Source organism: Ochotona princeps, chromosome X (assembly GCF_030435755.1).
Source record: "Ochotona princeps isolate mOchPri1 chromosome X, mOchPri1.hap1, whole genome shotgun sequence".
Taxonomy (NCBI): domain Eukaryota; kingdom Metazoa; phylum Chordata; class Mammalia; order Lagomorpha; family Ochotonidae; genus Ochotona; species Ochotona princeps.
Genome location: NC_080865.1, coordinates 46,361,848 through 46,374,192, shown reverse-complemented (window position 1 = coordinate 46,374,192; position 12,345 = coordinate 46,361,848). Strand labels below are relative to the sequence as shown.

The window sequence follows — 12,345 nt, the reverse complement described above, 5'->3', positions numbered from 1 at the left end:
CAGACACCAGCATTAACCTCAGAATTAAACTGGCCTTTTGAAGCCTAGACTGGGGCCTGCTTGAAAGATTCCTCGGTGTCAGACCTGACTAAGTCCACTAATGCTGACTGACATCTTCCTTTGGAAAAACTGAAAACATTGAACACTTTTGTGTCATTCTTGAGGTTGCATCCCTCAGATCCCATTTCTGTGATCCCAATCCAATCATTTCATCCATAAAAAATATTAGTTGGAATAAACTTTTAGTAGACAATATGAAAGTCAGTAAGTCTACACTTTAGTTCAAATAAAATAAATTTTCTGAAATAAGCCACCTACAAATTTCTAAATTTCTATGGAACCTAATTGTATCTCTAAATTAGACTTACTTTTAACTTTGATGTTCATCTATGACACTAATCTCATTTTTGAGATGGTTCTTGCAAATATTTAATTATGTTGTTGAATGTATTATCACTTCCGTGTAGCCTGAGTATTTGATTTTGACTGCTTTACAAATAATATTTTCAAATGATTGCCTACTAGAGCTTTACATTGTCAGGTATATTATAATTTATTCAACATTTCTCAAGTGCCTGCTATGTGTTGAATAACGCAGAATACACATCATATTTCTTTATGATTCTCCATCAGTTTTCTATTTAAAGAAATCAACAATCTGGGGCCTGCACAGTAGCGTAACAGGCTAAGCCTCCACTTATGGTGCTGACTTCCCATATGGATGCCAGATGGATTCCTGGCTACTCCATTTCTGATCTAGCTCCCTGCTAATGGACTGAGAAAGTAGCAGAGACTGGTCCAAGTCTTTGGGACCCTGCACCCACATGGGAAACCTGAAAGAAGCTACTGGTTCCTGGCTTCAGACTGGCTCAGCTCCAGTCATTGCAGCCATTTGAGGAATGAACCAGCAGAAGGAATATTTCTATCTCTCCTCTCTGTAACTCTGCCTTCTGAATAAAAATAAATAAATCTTTAAAAAAGACAACAATCTCTAATTTATAAAAAGCTGCATTTGCAAGTAAAAAAAATCTCCTAAAATTACACAAACACACACTCAAAATACATGGTAAAGATATGTTGTAGGTGGGTGATTAGAGCTGTGACATATGAACATTCTTCCCTATTACTGTTACCATGGAGTTGGAGAATCACAAAGGACACTTCATTTGGAGGGCATGGCTGTATCTAGCAGCTTCCCTCTTGAGTATCCTCTTTCTTCAACCTCCAAAACAGTCAAATTTTTCTTTCTGGTTTTTGTCCAAGTGTATAGTCAAATATCTGGTCTTTTAGTATCATCTAAATGTAAATATTTCAGCCTGGAAGGTATTTGAAGTTTCAAGTGTCGGGCTTGAAGATTTGATTTATATTTAAAGTATTCAGTTTTAGTATCTGGAAGAATTAACGTAAATGTATTGTATCATTTTAGAGGCATCTAGTTAGCTCTTAACAGCTATCTATGTAATGTGACGTCTTATTTGGCAGCTAACATCATAGGTTGGGAATCAATTATTTGAACTCAATCTGAGTGGCTCAAATGACTTGTGTAACTAAAGCATTTTTCATGCTGGAAAATAGAACTATCTATATTTGTCCTGATGTGAGTTAATAATCAAGTTAAAGCTCTTGACTATAAATGTTATGCTTTCATTTATGATCAATGATTATTTTATTATGTTGCCATAAAACAATTTCAGCCTACTGAATATTTCTGGAGATAAAATTAAGATGGATTTTCTCAAGAGTATTCAGTCAGATTTTCTCATTTTAAATCACAGTCTTTCATTTGGTTAATCTAAGATTTCATTTTATCTTGATCACCAGTATTTTGGGCATGAATGAGCATAAGCCTTCAAGTACTGCTGTTGGAATTTCTTCCTCTGAAAAAAACATCTATTTATCTACTTATTTATTTGTTATTTATCCACTTGTTTGCTTTCCAATTGGCTGCAACCAAGAATTCCATCCAGGGCCCGGCGTGGTGGCCTAGCGGTTAAAGTCCTCGCCTTGAATGCTCCGGGATCCCATAGGGGCGCCGATTCTAATCCCGGCAGCTCCACTTCCCATCCAGCTCCCTGCTTGTGGCCTGGGAAAGCAGTTGAGGACGGCCCCAAAGCCTTGGGACCCTGCACCCTCATGGGAAATCTGGAGGAAGTTCCTGGCTCCTGGCTTCGGATTGGCACAGCACCGGCCGTTGAGGTCGCTTGGGGAATGAATCATTGGATGGAAGATCTTCCTCTCTGTCTCTCCTCCTCTCTGTATATCTGACTTTGCAATAAAAATAAATAAATAAATCTTTAATAAAAAAAAAGGAATTCCACCCAGGTCTTCCTCATAGGTGGCAGGGCCCCAGGCATAACTGCCATCTTATGCTGATGGTACATGCACATTAGCAGAGAGCTGGATTGGAAGCAAAGCAGCCGGGGCTTGAATTGGTGTTCTCATACAGAATATCGACATTGCAGGCAATGGCTTAACTCACTGTAACAATGTACTGATCTCTTATGGGAATTGTTGTACCTCCATTTGTCAGTGGGAATTAAATGCATCGAGTCAGGGTAATTTTTAAAATTGTATCCAGACAAATTTTTCCTGAATTCAATATTAGGTTATTTATTTACTTATTTTTTTTTCAGCACACAAAATGATGAAGCTTATTTAGAAGGTAAGAAAGCAAACATACACACATGGGCTAGAGTGTCCTAGATTATTCAGGGAGAAAGTATGAATTTGTTTATGATTGATTCACTACTTAACACTGAGGTCACAGACAATCTCCTTTTAGACTAACCTAGTTGCTGTTTCAGATGCAATGATCAGCTCCCAAGTCTTGTGGTTCTGTCCTAAATACTGTGCTCCCCCAGTTTTTTTTTTTTCTGATGCATAGTTTAAAAATGTAACAGACTAAAGTTTCGTCATACTCATTCATAACTATGAGCTCAACTTTTTTCCAAGAGATTTTTTTTTTTTTTTTTGGAAATCCATTTTCATAAAGAGAAGGAGATACAGAGAAAGACCTTCCATCCACTGGTTCACTCTCCAGATGGCCGCAATGGCCAAAGGTGATGGAGCTGTGCTGATCTGAAGCCAGGAGCTAGGAGCTTCTTCCAGGTCTCCCATACAGCTGCTGGGTCCAAAGACTATGGACCATCCTCTACTGCTTTCCCAGGCCATAGCTGGGGATTGGCTGAGCAGTGGAGCAGTTGGGACACAAACCAGTGCCTACATGGGATGCCAGAGCTTGCAGGTAGAAGATTAGACCATTGAACCCTCACACCAACCCCTAGTAATTCAACTTTCTAAAAATATTGGGCTTGAACAGTAATGACTTCTTTGTATAAAATTGGTTTCCAGAAATAAAGAAAGAAAGGATGTAGCTCACATTTAACATTTGTTCCTTCTTCGCTCTATTGAAGAGAAGTCTTATCTCAATATGGAACATGAAAAGATCATTAACTTTTCTAGAGTTTGGAAAAAATGCAAAGATTGTACTTCTAGTTTGCAATTTTGTTTGACATATGCCATGTCAAAAGGAACTGAAATTAAAAACACGTTCATTGAAATTAAAATTTACTTTGCTTTACTAGATGGAGAGTTATATGAACACCACCACTGCAACCCAGTATACTACTAATTATTCACAAATGATGACTTCTCCCAAGGGAAATACCAGAAGGTCTTCTTTTCCTCAGTGTTGGGTACAACAAGTATGTCTGAGTTTTACTCACAAATAAATTCTGTCTTCTGGTTTTTTGGTTGGTTGGTTGGTTGTTTGTTTGGGGAGTTTAGCAGTGGGAGTGAGGGTAAAAAGGTGGTCTTTGCACTTCCGAGATCAGACGAGACCAGGCGCGTTCAGGGTGGTATGGCCGTAGACAGTCTTTGCACTTCAATGTACCTATTTTGTACGACTTTCTTAGGTTAAGCTTCACTGGAGGTGGGGGCTTATTCTTACTAATGGTGTACCAGATTTCTCCTAGGAGTCCATTGTTCTCATTATTTTCTTTGAGCATTTTGAGATTTACGTATTAGTGGATGTGAATATTGTTCAAAAAGTCACTAATGATTTTTCATAGCTTAATCATCAGAAAAGTATACGATTAAACAATTGTTTATTTATAGATTATATTGGTGCAAGTTAATCCTGGGGAGACCCTCACTATCAAGTCTAATGATGGAAACATTCAGAAAATCCAAGGTCAGTGTAATTAGGTGTATGCTATTTCATATCAGATAGAGTGAATTTAAATATGAATGTGAAATTACTTTACTAGTAAACCACTTGTATATTTTCCTGTTGAGCCACATTGAATGCTTTTACATTCACATAGTTCTCATAGGGGCTAGAGTCAAGGCAACAGCCAGATTCATTTTGCTAAACATTGATCTTCAAGAGTATGGAACTTCAAATAAAATTAAAAAACATTAATTCCACAATTCCAATTGAAAAAGTCCATATTTTGGTCATATTTTGGAAGTATTAATAACTATATGTAGTTTTAGACTAGTCCCCTGTAGGAAATGACTGCTAAGGCTTTCAGCCACGTCTTTCACTTGTATATTCAACAAGTTGTTTCTCGAGTGCCAGGCTTGCACCAGCATTATACTAAACAGGTATAGGAGAAAGTAATATGTGTGTATATATACATACATATATATATATACACATTATGTAGTTGTATATATTAAGTGTATATTACATATATATCTCACTATATGTACATAAGTATCTCAATTTGGAATAGTTCAAATTGATGCGATTGTTTCTGATTTTATGCCAATTGTCTTGCATCCTAAAGTGATTCTCAGCTGTCTCCACAATTTCGAAAAGCACTGGATCATCCAGCAATGGATTTCATGTGGTTGCCACATAAAGTTCATCATGAACTCATATTTATTATGTTTCCTATTGTTAAAAATAACTTACCATTCTAGAATCTGAAAGTCGCATATGTTTTTAGAACTAAGCACTAATTACAGTAGTCTCAGATAAGCAAAAGCATGGTGACATATAAATGTTTCTACTCTGCTGTATTGCTAATTTCTATGCAACTGCATGTTTAAGACAATATTTAGCATAAAAGTATGACATCATATAAGTAGCCTTGAGCCCTTTATCCTACCTTATTTATTGGTGGAAAGTCTTAAAAGGAGAACTGACTTAAGTTTTATTAGGTAATATCACTATAAAAAATGTATTTTGTGGTGTAGAGCAAAACCTTGTTATATAATGTATAACCGTGACACATGAGAAAGAATAGGTAAGTAAAAGTCTGATTATATCAACATGCTAATGGTCAATTTTCATTAACAATAAAATATGCCAATTAGCAATATGAATTTTATCCAGCACTCAGTACATGCCTTGATCATTTTCCATTGTTTATGACAAATTTTCATTGCTTCATCTACCTTCGTGAATAAACAACACACAACTTCCAAAATGGTTGGCTATTATTAAAGCACGATTCTAGTTTTCACTGTGTAAAGTTAACTGGTTCTTTAATGGACTTTATTTTAAATTGTTGTAGTATTTATTAATAATAATTATCTTTTAGGGCCTGCTGATGTACCTCTGATGTCACCAAGTGGTACCTTGCCAACTATATATGTTCCGCCTGGTTACATGTCTCAGGTATACAATTATTGGGTTTGTTTGATGTTTAGCTCTAAGATAACATTAAACATTTTTCATTATGTCATTACATGATTAAGAGAGCTTCAGAAATACCATTTATATATTTGCTCAGCTGTTAACCATCATTGCTTCAAAGCAATTATTTCTAACAAAACTTTTAAGGACTTGCTTTGTGGTACAGTAAGTAAAGCTGCTACTTAGACCAGCATCCCTTATCAGAACACTGGTTCAAGTTTCAGTTGCTCAGCTTTGGATCCAGCTTCCTGCGAACACACTTTTTTAAGGCAGTGGAAGATGGCCCCTGCCACCTGCCTGAAAAAAAACAAAACAAAAAACAAACAAAAAAAAAAAACCTAGCTCCTGCTTCAAGTCTGGCCCTACCCTGGCTATTACAGACATAAAAAAAAAAAAAAAGCACCAGTGGATGGAAGATCTCTTTCTCTGTCTCTTCCTCTCTCTGAAACTCCTCTCAAACAAAGAAATTTGTAAATGCCAATCTGGTTCTCCTACATGGATATCAACGGCCTGTGCACTTGTCCACTGCTTTCCCAGGTGTACCTGCAAGGAAGCAATAACAAATGATAAGCAGAGTAGCTGGGACTGGAAGCGGAGCTCTGGTATGCAATTTCAGCATCGTAAGCAACTTAACTCACTGTACCACAACATTGGCTCCATATAGTACTTTTAAAAAAGCATTTTAAATGTAATCATTAAAAACAATTGAGTTTTAGCTAGATTCCCACTTAAATTGCATCATGAAAGATGCCTAACTCACTTAATGAATTTGGATCTCTTTGTATTTATTAATCCTCTATTTTTGGTTTCTGGATACTTTCATCCATCTTAATTATTATAGTTGCTATAACAATGGCTTCAGATAGCATATGTGCTTTAGTCTGAAATTACTTAGCATTTTCAGAATATTCTGTAGTAATCAGGCACCTAAAACAGGCAGGGGATTCTGGCTCCTATACAGATGAATAAAAGAGTCCAAGATCTTGGAACTTTAATAATTGAGAATATGTCTTCTGCTTCTTCTTGGTTTTTGCCTTAGTAGCTTATTTGTGTCTACTACACAGATATGCAAATGATGTGAGGGATCTTCAAAACAAGTTCATGGAAATATATCTTTTGAAAAAAGCTATGTATGGATTATAAAGCTTATTTACACTGAGTAGACTCAGAGTTCATTTTCCATTAATGTTTTATGGTGTCCTTTCAGTTTATTTCTAAATGGAATAATCTATTGGATAATATCTACTTTAAATACAAATGCATATACTCTTTGGCCCAGCAAAATAAAACAAACATAAAAGGCCCAGTGCCAATAAAAGGAATTTATTCTACAGATGTGTTTTCACAAATTTTCAATTATAAATGCAGAAGAGTATTCTTTACAAAACATTTTAGTCACAAAAAACTGGGAATAATACATATGCTCCCAAATGGATAACTTTATAGTAATGGAGCACGAGGCAGCTATGAAAAGAATAATTGGCAAGTTTTATGCACTGATATAGAAAGGTTTCCCAAAACATAAAAATTGTATGTATAATATATATGTGTGCATATTTTAAATATTGCTTCACTAAATTATGCTATGTAAATAACAATACACTCTCCCACATTAAGAAAAAGAACTGAGGGTGGTAAATAGTGAGGACTCTTGGAGTACCAGTAATGTGTTGTTCATTTTTAAATATATATATATAATTAGTTTTGATGTTGTTTATGTAGTTGACAAGAATCAAGACCCATGAGAACCACTGATTAAGGTGGGGAGGGTTGAGGTATAAGGGAGGTGAGTGGGACAAATTCTTCCAATCTTTTTCTTCCCTTTTCTCCTACCTCTGGCAGGGGGAGGGAGAGAGGAGGAGGAACTGTTCCCAGCTGCCAAACTAATCACTACCCAGATATGCAGAATACCCACTTAATTTCATCTTAAAAACCCCAATGTAGAGAATAATGCTCTGAAGGTATTGCTTAAGTGGTTTTGATCGTTCTTAGATGCTGTTGGTTTCAGTGCTCCAAGACTGAGAAAACTCCTTCCAAGACCCATTGGCTGACAAAGTCCACCCTAGTGCACCCATTCACTCAGACACTTGCTATCAAAGCTTGGCCAGGAAAGTTGTCCAACATATTCTGCTCTCCATCTTCTTCCATGGCACTTGACATTCTCTGCAGGCCCAAATGAGCTGTCCATCATGCTCCCCTTAAGCACCTGGGCATGCTGTTCACTGCATAGGCATCAGCAATCAATGAGGCCCAATTCCGATACATGCATTCCAAGGTTGGATCATAAATCATATGATTTTCCCTGTGGTTGCTGTTTTGAGCCCAGTGGTCCAGTTGGGGAGCCCCCCCAAGAAACCTCACCTAAGATGATCACAGACCTGATTGCTGCACGTGCCAAACAGTTACAGGGTCTGGTTCAATCCGTCACCCATATCAGCTACGCACACAGTGGTGACTGCAACTGGCTGGTCAGTTCTGTCCCTAGCCCCATATCCCATGCAAACTGACAGGTGCTGCAGCCCAACCCAACCCAGCATGCCATAGACCTGGCCCTTGTGCATACCAGCAGGAACTGCAGCCTAGTTGAGGTAATCCCCAATAACTCACAGTAGGCCCACTCCCAGTCCCGGTTCCTGCATGTGCCAGTTTGTGCAGCAGACTAGTGAAGTCCATGCCACATCCCAATTGGGTTCTTCTGTATACCTATGGGTGCTTAGCTCAGGCCTTTCCTCTCCATAATCCAGTCCACACATATGACAATGGGTGCTGCCACCTTGTCTAGCCTGGCCCGCCCCAGACCTGGCTCTCATGCACACCAGCAGGAACTGCAGCCCATCAGAAGAGTGCCCGCAGTTTCCCTACCAGGCCCAGTTCCAGTTCCAGATATTACACTTTCCAGGGAGTACTACAGTTCAGTCTGACACAATTTTCACCCTGTCCTGGCACTTGCTGGTGGATGCTGTGGCAAAGCCCAGCCAGTTGGCACTTATCCTGGCTCTTGTATGTGCCAGCAGATGCAGTGACCTGGCCTAGCCGAGCCTTTCCCCAAACACAGCTAACATGCAGGCCAATGGTTGTTGGCAGCCCTGCCCAGTCTCTTCTGCTTCCAATCCCAGCTCCCACACTCACCAGTGGGAGCAGTGGCCCAGCAGGGGAGCCCCCATAGCTCCCCCATCAGGTTTGCTCCTGGCCTGGGGTCTTGCATGTGCCAGTGGATACTGCAGCCCAGTCTGGTATGGCCTGTCTTGCTTTGGCATGCACCAGTAAGTGCTGCAGCCTGGCTCCACCCAGCCCTCCCCTAATTCCAGCTCATGCTAGGGGCTGCTGCAGTGTAGCCCAATCCAGCCAGCCACCAGTCCTGGCCCTAATATGCACTGACAGGTGTTGTGTCCCGACCCTGCTTGGCCTACACCCATCCTGATTCTCACACCTGCCAGCAAGTGTTGCAGACTAACCCGGGCTGTCCCACCCTCTAGACCTGATCCACATGTATGTCAATGGGTACTGAAACCCGACCTGGCCTGGACAGCCGCCAGCCTCAGTTCTCATGCTCACCAGCAGGGCTGCATCTTAACAGGGGAGTTCCCCAAGTTCCCCTATCAAACCACAGATCTTGCACACAGGTAGGTGCTTGGCTTTGCCTGACTTGGCCCACCTCCAGGCCCAACATTTGCTGGAAGGTACTTTGACCCTGACAGAGCAGTCCACATCTGTTCCAGCTCTCTCTGGAGCATGCTGCAGCCCAGCAGGTGTCTAGACCTTGTTCAGCCCATCCTTCATCCACTCTGGCTCTCACAAGCTCCAGTGAGTGCTGGAGCCTAGCCCACTCCAGGACACCCCAGACCCAGCCCACATACATGCTGAGGGATGTTGTAGCCATGTTCAGCTCAGTTTACCGCTATTCCCGGCCCTTATGCTCACCAGTGGGAAGTGCAACCCAGCAGGGCAGGTCCCCTTAGCTCCCCAACCAGGCCCACTCCAGTCACAGATATTGTGCATACCAATGGTTGCTACAACCCAGCCTGGTATTTCCTACCTCACATCTTGGCCCTTACCATCGGATGCTACGGCCTGGCCTGCCCCATCCTGCCCCCAGCCCCAGCTCTCATGCAAGCCAGTTGGTATGATAGCCTAGCCCAGCAAGACCTATACCCATCTTGGCTCCTGTGCATGCCAGTGTGTTATAGTTTGGCCCAGCTTTGCCCAGTCTGTCCCTAAAGCCAATCCACACACCTGCCAACAAGTGGAGCAGCCTTGCCTTATCTAGCCCACATCCAGCCCTGACTCTCATGCTCAGCAGCAGGGGTGCTGGGCTCCTACCTGGTATAGTCCACCCCCAGTCTCAGCCTTTGTGCTTGCTGGTGAATGTTGTGGCCTGGCCCAACCTACAGCCAATTCTTGGGTTCACCTGTGGGTACTGCAGCCTGAACTGTTCCCATAAGTTCCCAATTCCCATAAGTGTCAGTGAGTTCTGTGGTCATGACTAACTTGGCCCATCACCACCCCTAGCTCTCAAGCAAACAAGAGGATTTTTGCAGTCCCACAGGGGATGAGCCCAAAAAACCCCACAGGATCTTCCCAGACCTGGTTCTCTTATTGCCAGCTCAAGTCATGGCCCAGCCTAAAGTGGCCCACCTCTTGCCCTGACACTCACTGGTGGATACTGTGGTTGAGCCCTGCCAGGCAGGTCCCAAAAGCCTAGCTTTCATGTGTGCCAGTGGACAGTGGTCAATGCCAACTAACAAAGCTCAGAACTCATGGGTGCATTGGTCTGACCCAGAGAGGCCCTCCAGTCTCCTTCCTCCAAACTGCTCCATCTCAGCCCCCTCATTTGCCTGCAAGTTCAGTGACCTGGTCAGTAGAAGTCCCCCACAAGTCATTCCTTACCTGTGCCATTCTCCCTCAGCAGTCCTCCCTGCCACACATCTCCCTGCCCTATCTCCCTTTTCCTGCTGAGCAGGCAGGTTCACAAACCTGGTCTTCTGGTGGTGCGGTGTGTTGGCCTGAGACCCTGGCCTGCCTGGGGCCCATGCATGCTCACAAGCTAGTCCCCAGATCCGGTCTGCTAGCATGACGGCCTAATGTGTTGTTCTTAATTTGAATGCTATTTATGCATTAATCAGAGGACCAGAAACTCATTTATTTATACATTTATGTGCATTTCTTGGTGTGTATACTTGTTTTTCGATGTTTTATTTTTTTCTATGATACAGTTACTTAGGCTTAGGGATTTCCTCTTCTACCTTCCCCATCCTGCCCTGACACACTATTTTCCCCTATTGTATAGTCCTTCAAAAACAGTCACATTTCCATCATTCTTCTATTTAAGTGTATCTTGACATTGTAGGCATAGAGAACGGCAGAAAGTCCAACAATACAGTGTTGAAAGAGAGAGAGAGAGAGAGAGAATGAAAAAAGGAACGAAGGAAGGAAGGAAGGAAAAAAGGAAGGAAGAAAAAGAAGAGAGAAAGGAAGAAAGCTCTTCAAAAGAATGTTAAATACTAACAGGAAGGCATATATTAGTGCAAATGCTGCTTTGTGTATAATGTAAAAAATAGGAATCTTCATGCTTATTTGTTTTATAGGCATAAAGAAATTCTGGAAAGAATCGTGAAAATGCTAAGCATAGTTTTCTATTGATAGTGAATAGATATGGTTAAGAGAGCAATATTTAACTGTGTACTGTTTTATACCTTATGGCTTCAAAACAAATCAATATATTATCTGTTGTCAACACACATGGGGAAAAGGAAGGATTAACTTGCCTCCTGCCTGATGTTACAATTCAAATCAACCATTGATTTTAAGTGCTTTGGGTTTCTAAATTCAAACACAAGACATAAGTTCAAAAATCGGCATAAAACATTTACTTGTATGATTTCCTGTATGTTGGTATGATTTTGTCTTCCATCTTAGGTAGTGGAAGAAAATGGGATTCGCAAAATTATCGTTGTGCCTCAGACAATTAACTGCCACATGCCCCTGCCTGCTCCAATGCAGGCACCGCAGTTCGTACTACCTGTGCATCCACAAGCACCTGAGCTGATGTATCCCTCCAATCAAGGAGAATTTCCACCACCATATATCCAGCAGCCTGTGCCCCAGCAGCTGATGCTGCCACCGCCACCGTTGCCACCACCACCACCAGCATTTATGTACCAACAAAATCTTGGTAGCGTATAAGTTTCTTAAACAGGAAATATTTTTAGTTGGTTAAAACTGGCACCTGTGGATAATTTTTAATATTTAAAAGGTGGAAAATGCTAACTTTTCAAAGAATGGTGGGATTTTGTGCACATATATCAAGACGGATGACCATCCTTAGGCATAAGGTTTTGCATAAGGCAAAGTAGAATTTTCCATATATATGTATGTGTTGTACTTTGATATAGCAATGTGATTTGTGATGCTTAATTTTACTAATTAGGTATAATGGCATCAAATTCTACAACTGTAAAAGGATGTTTAGGTTATTATTAATGCCGTGTACTTGAAATACAAAAGACACTGGCAGGTTAGCATCACATTCATCTTAAGACCTCAGTATTTGGAAATGGATTTACTACTATATTGGCTCATGCTTTTCTTTCTGTACGTACCAATATATTATAAACACTCATACATACGCCTAGTATTTTTATTAAAGCAGATTGATAAACATTTTAAAAGTAAAGCATAGCTTACCAGTGCTCTTTTGT

The 12,345-nt window shown here is 40.8% G+C and overlaps 1 protein-coding gene across 2 annotated transcripts in view; it reads left to right on the top strand.

Annotated features, from left to right (window-relative positions):
• LOC101524192 (fibronectin type III domain containing protein 3C1-like) overlaps nt 1–12,345 on the top strand; it is a 51,194-nt gene that overhangs the window by 8,878 nt on the left and 29,971 nt on the right. Inside the window, exons 2-6 of one of the 2 annotated variants that reach the window (XM_058659021.1) lie at nt 2,634–2,662; nt 3,585–3,704; nt 4,117–4,192; nt 5,553–5,629; nt 11,564–11,819. In XM_058659021.1, the coding sequence (XP_058515004.1) occupies nt 3,585–3,704; nt 4,117–4,192; nt 5,553–5,629; nt 11,564–11,819 (529 nt within the window). In that variant the 5' untranslated portion in view covers nt 2,634–2,662. The remainder of the gene's footprint in view (nt 1–2,633; nt 2,663–3,584; nt 3,705–4,116; nt 4,193–5,552; nt 5,630–11,563; nt 11,820–12,345) is intronic. The other variant, XM_058659022.1, reaches the window with a different exon arrangement.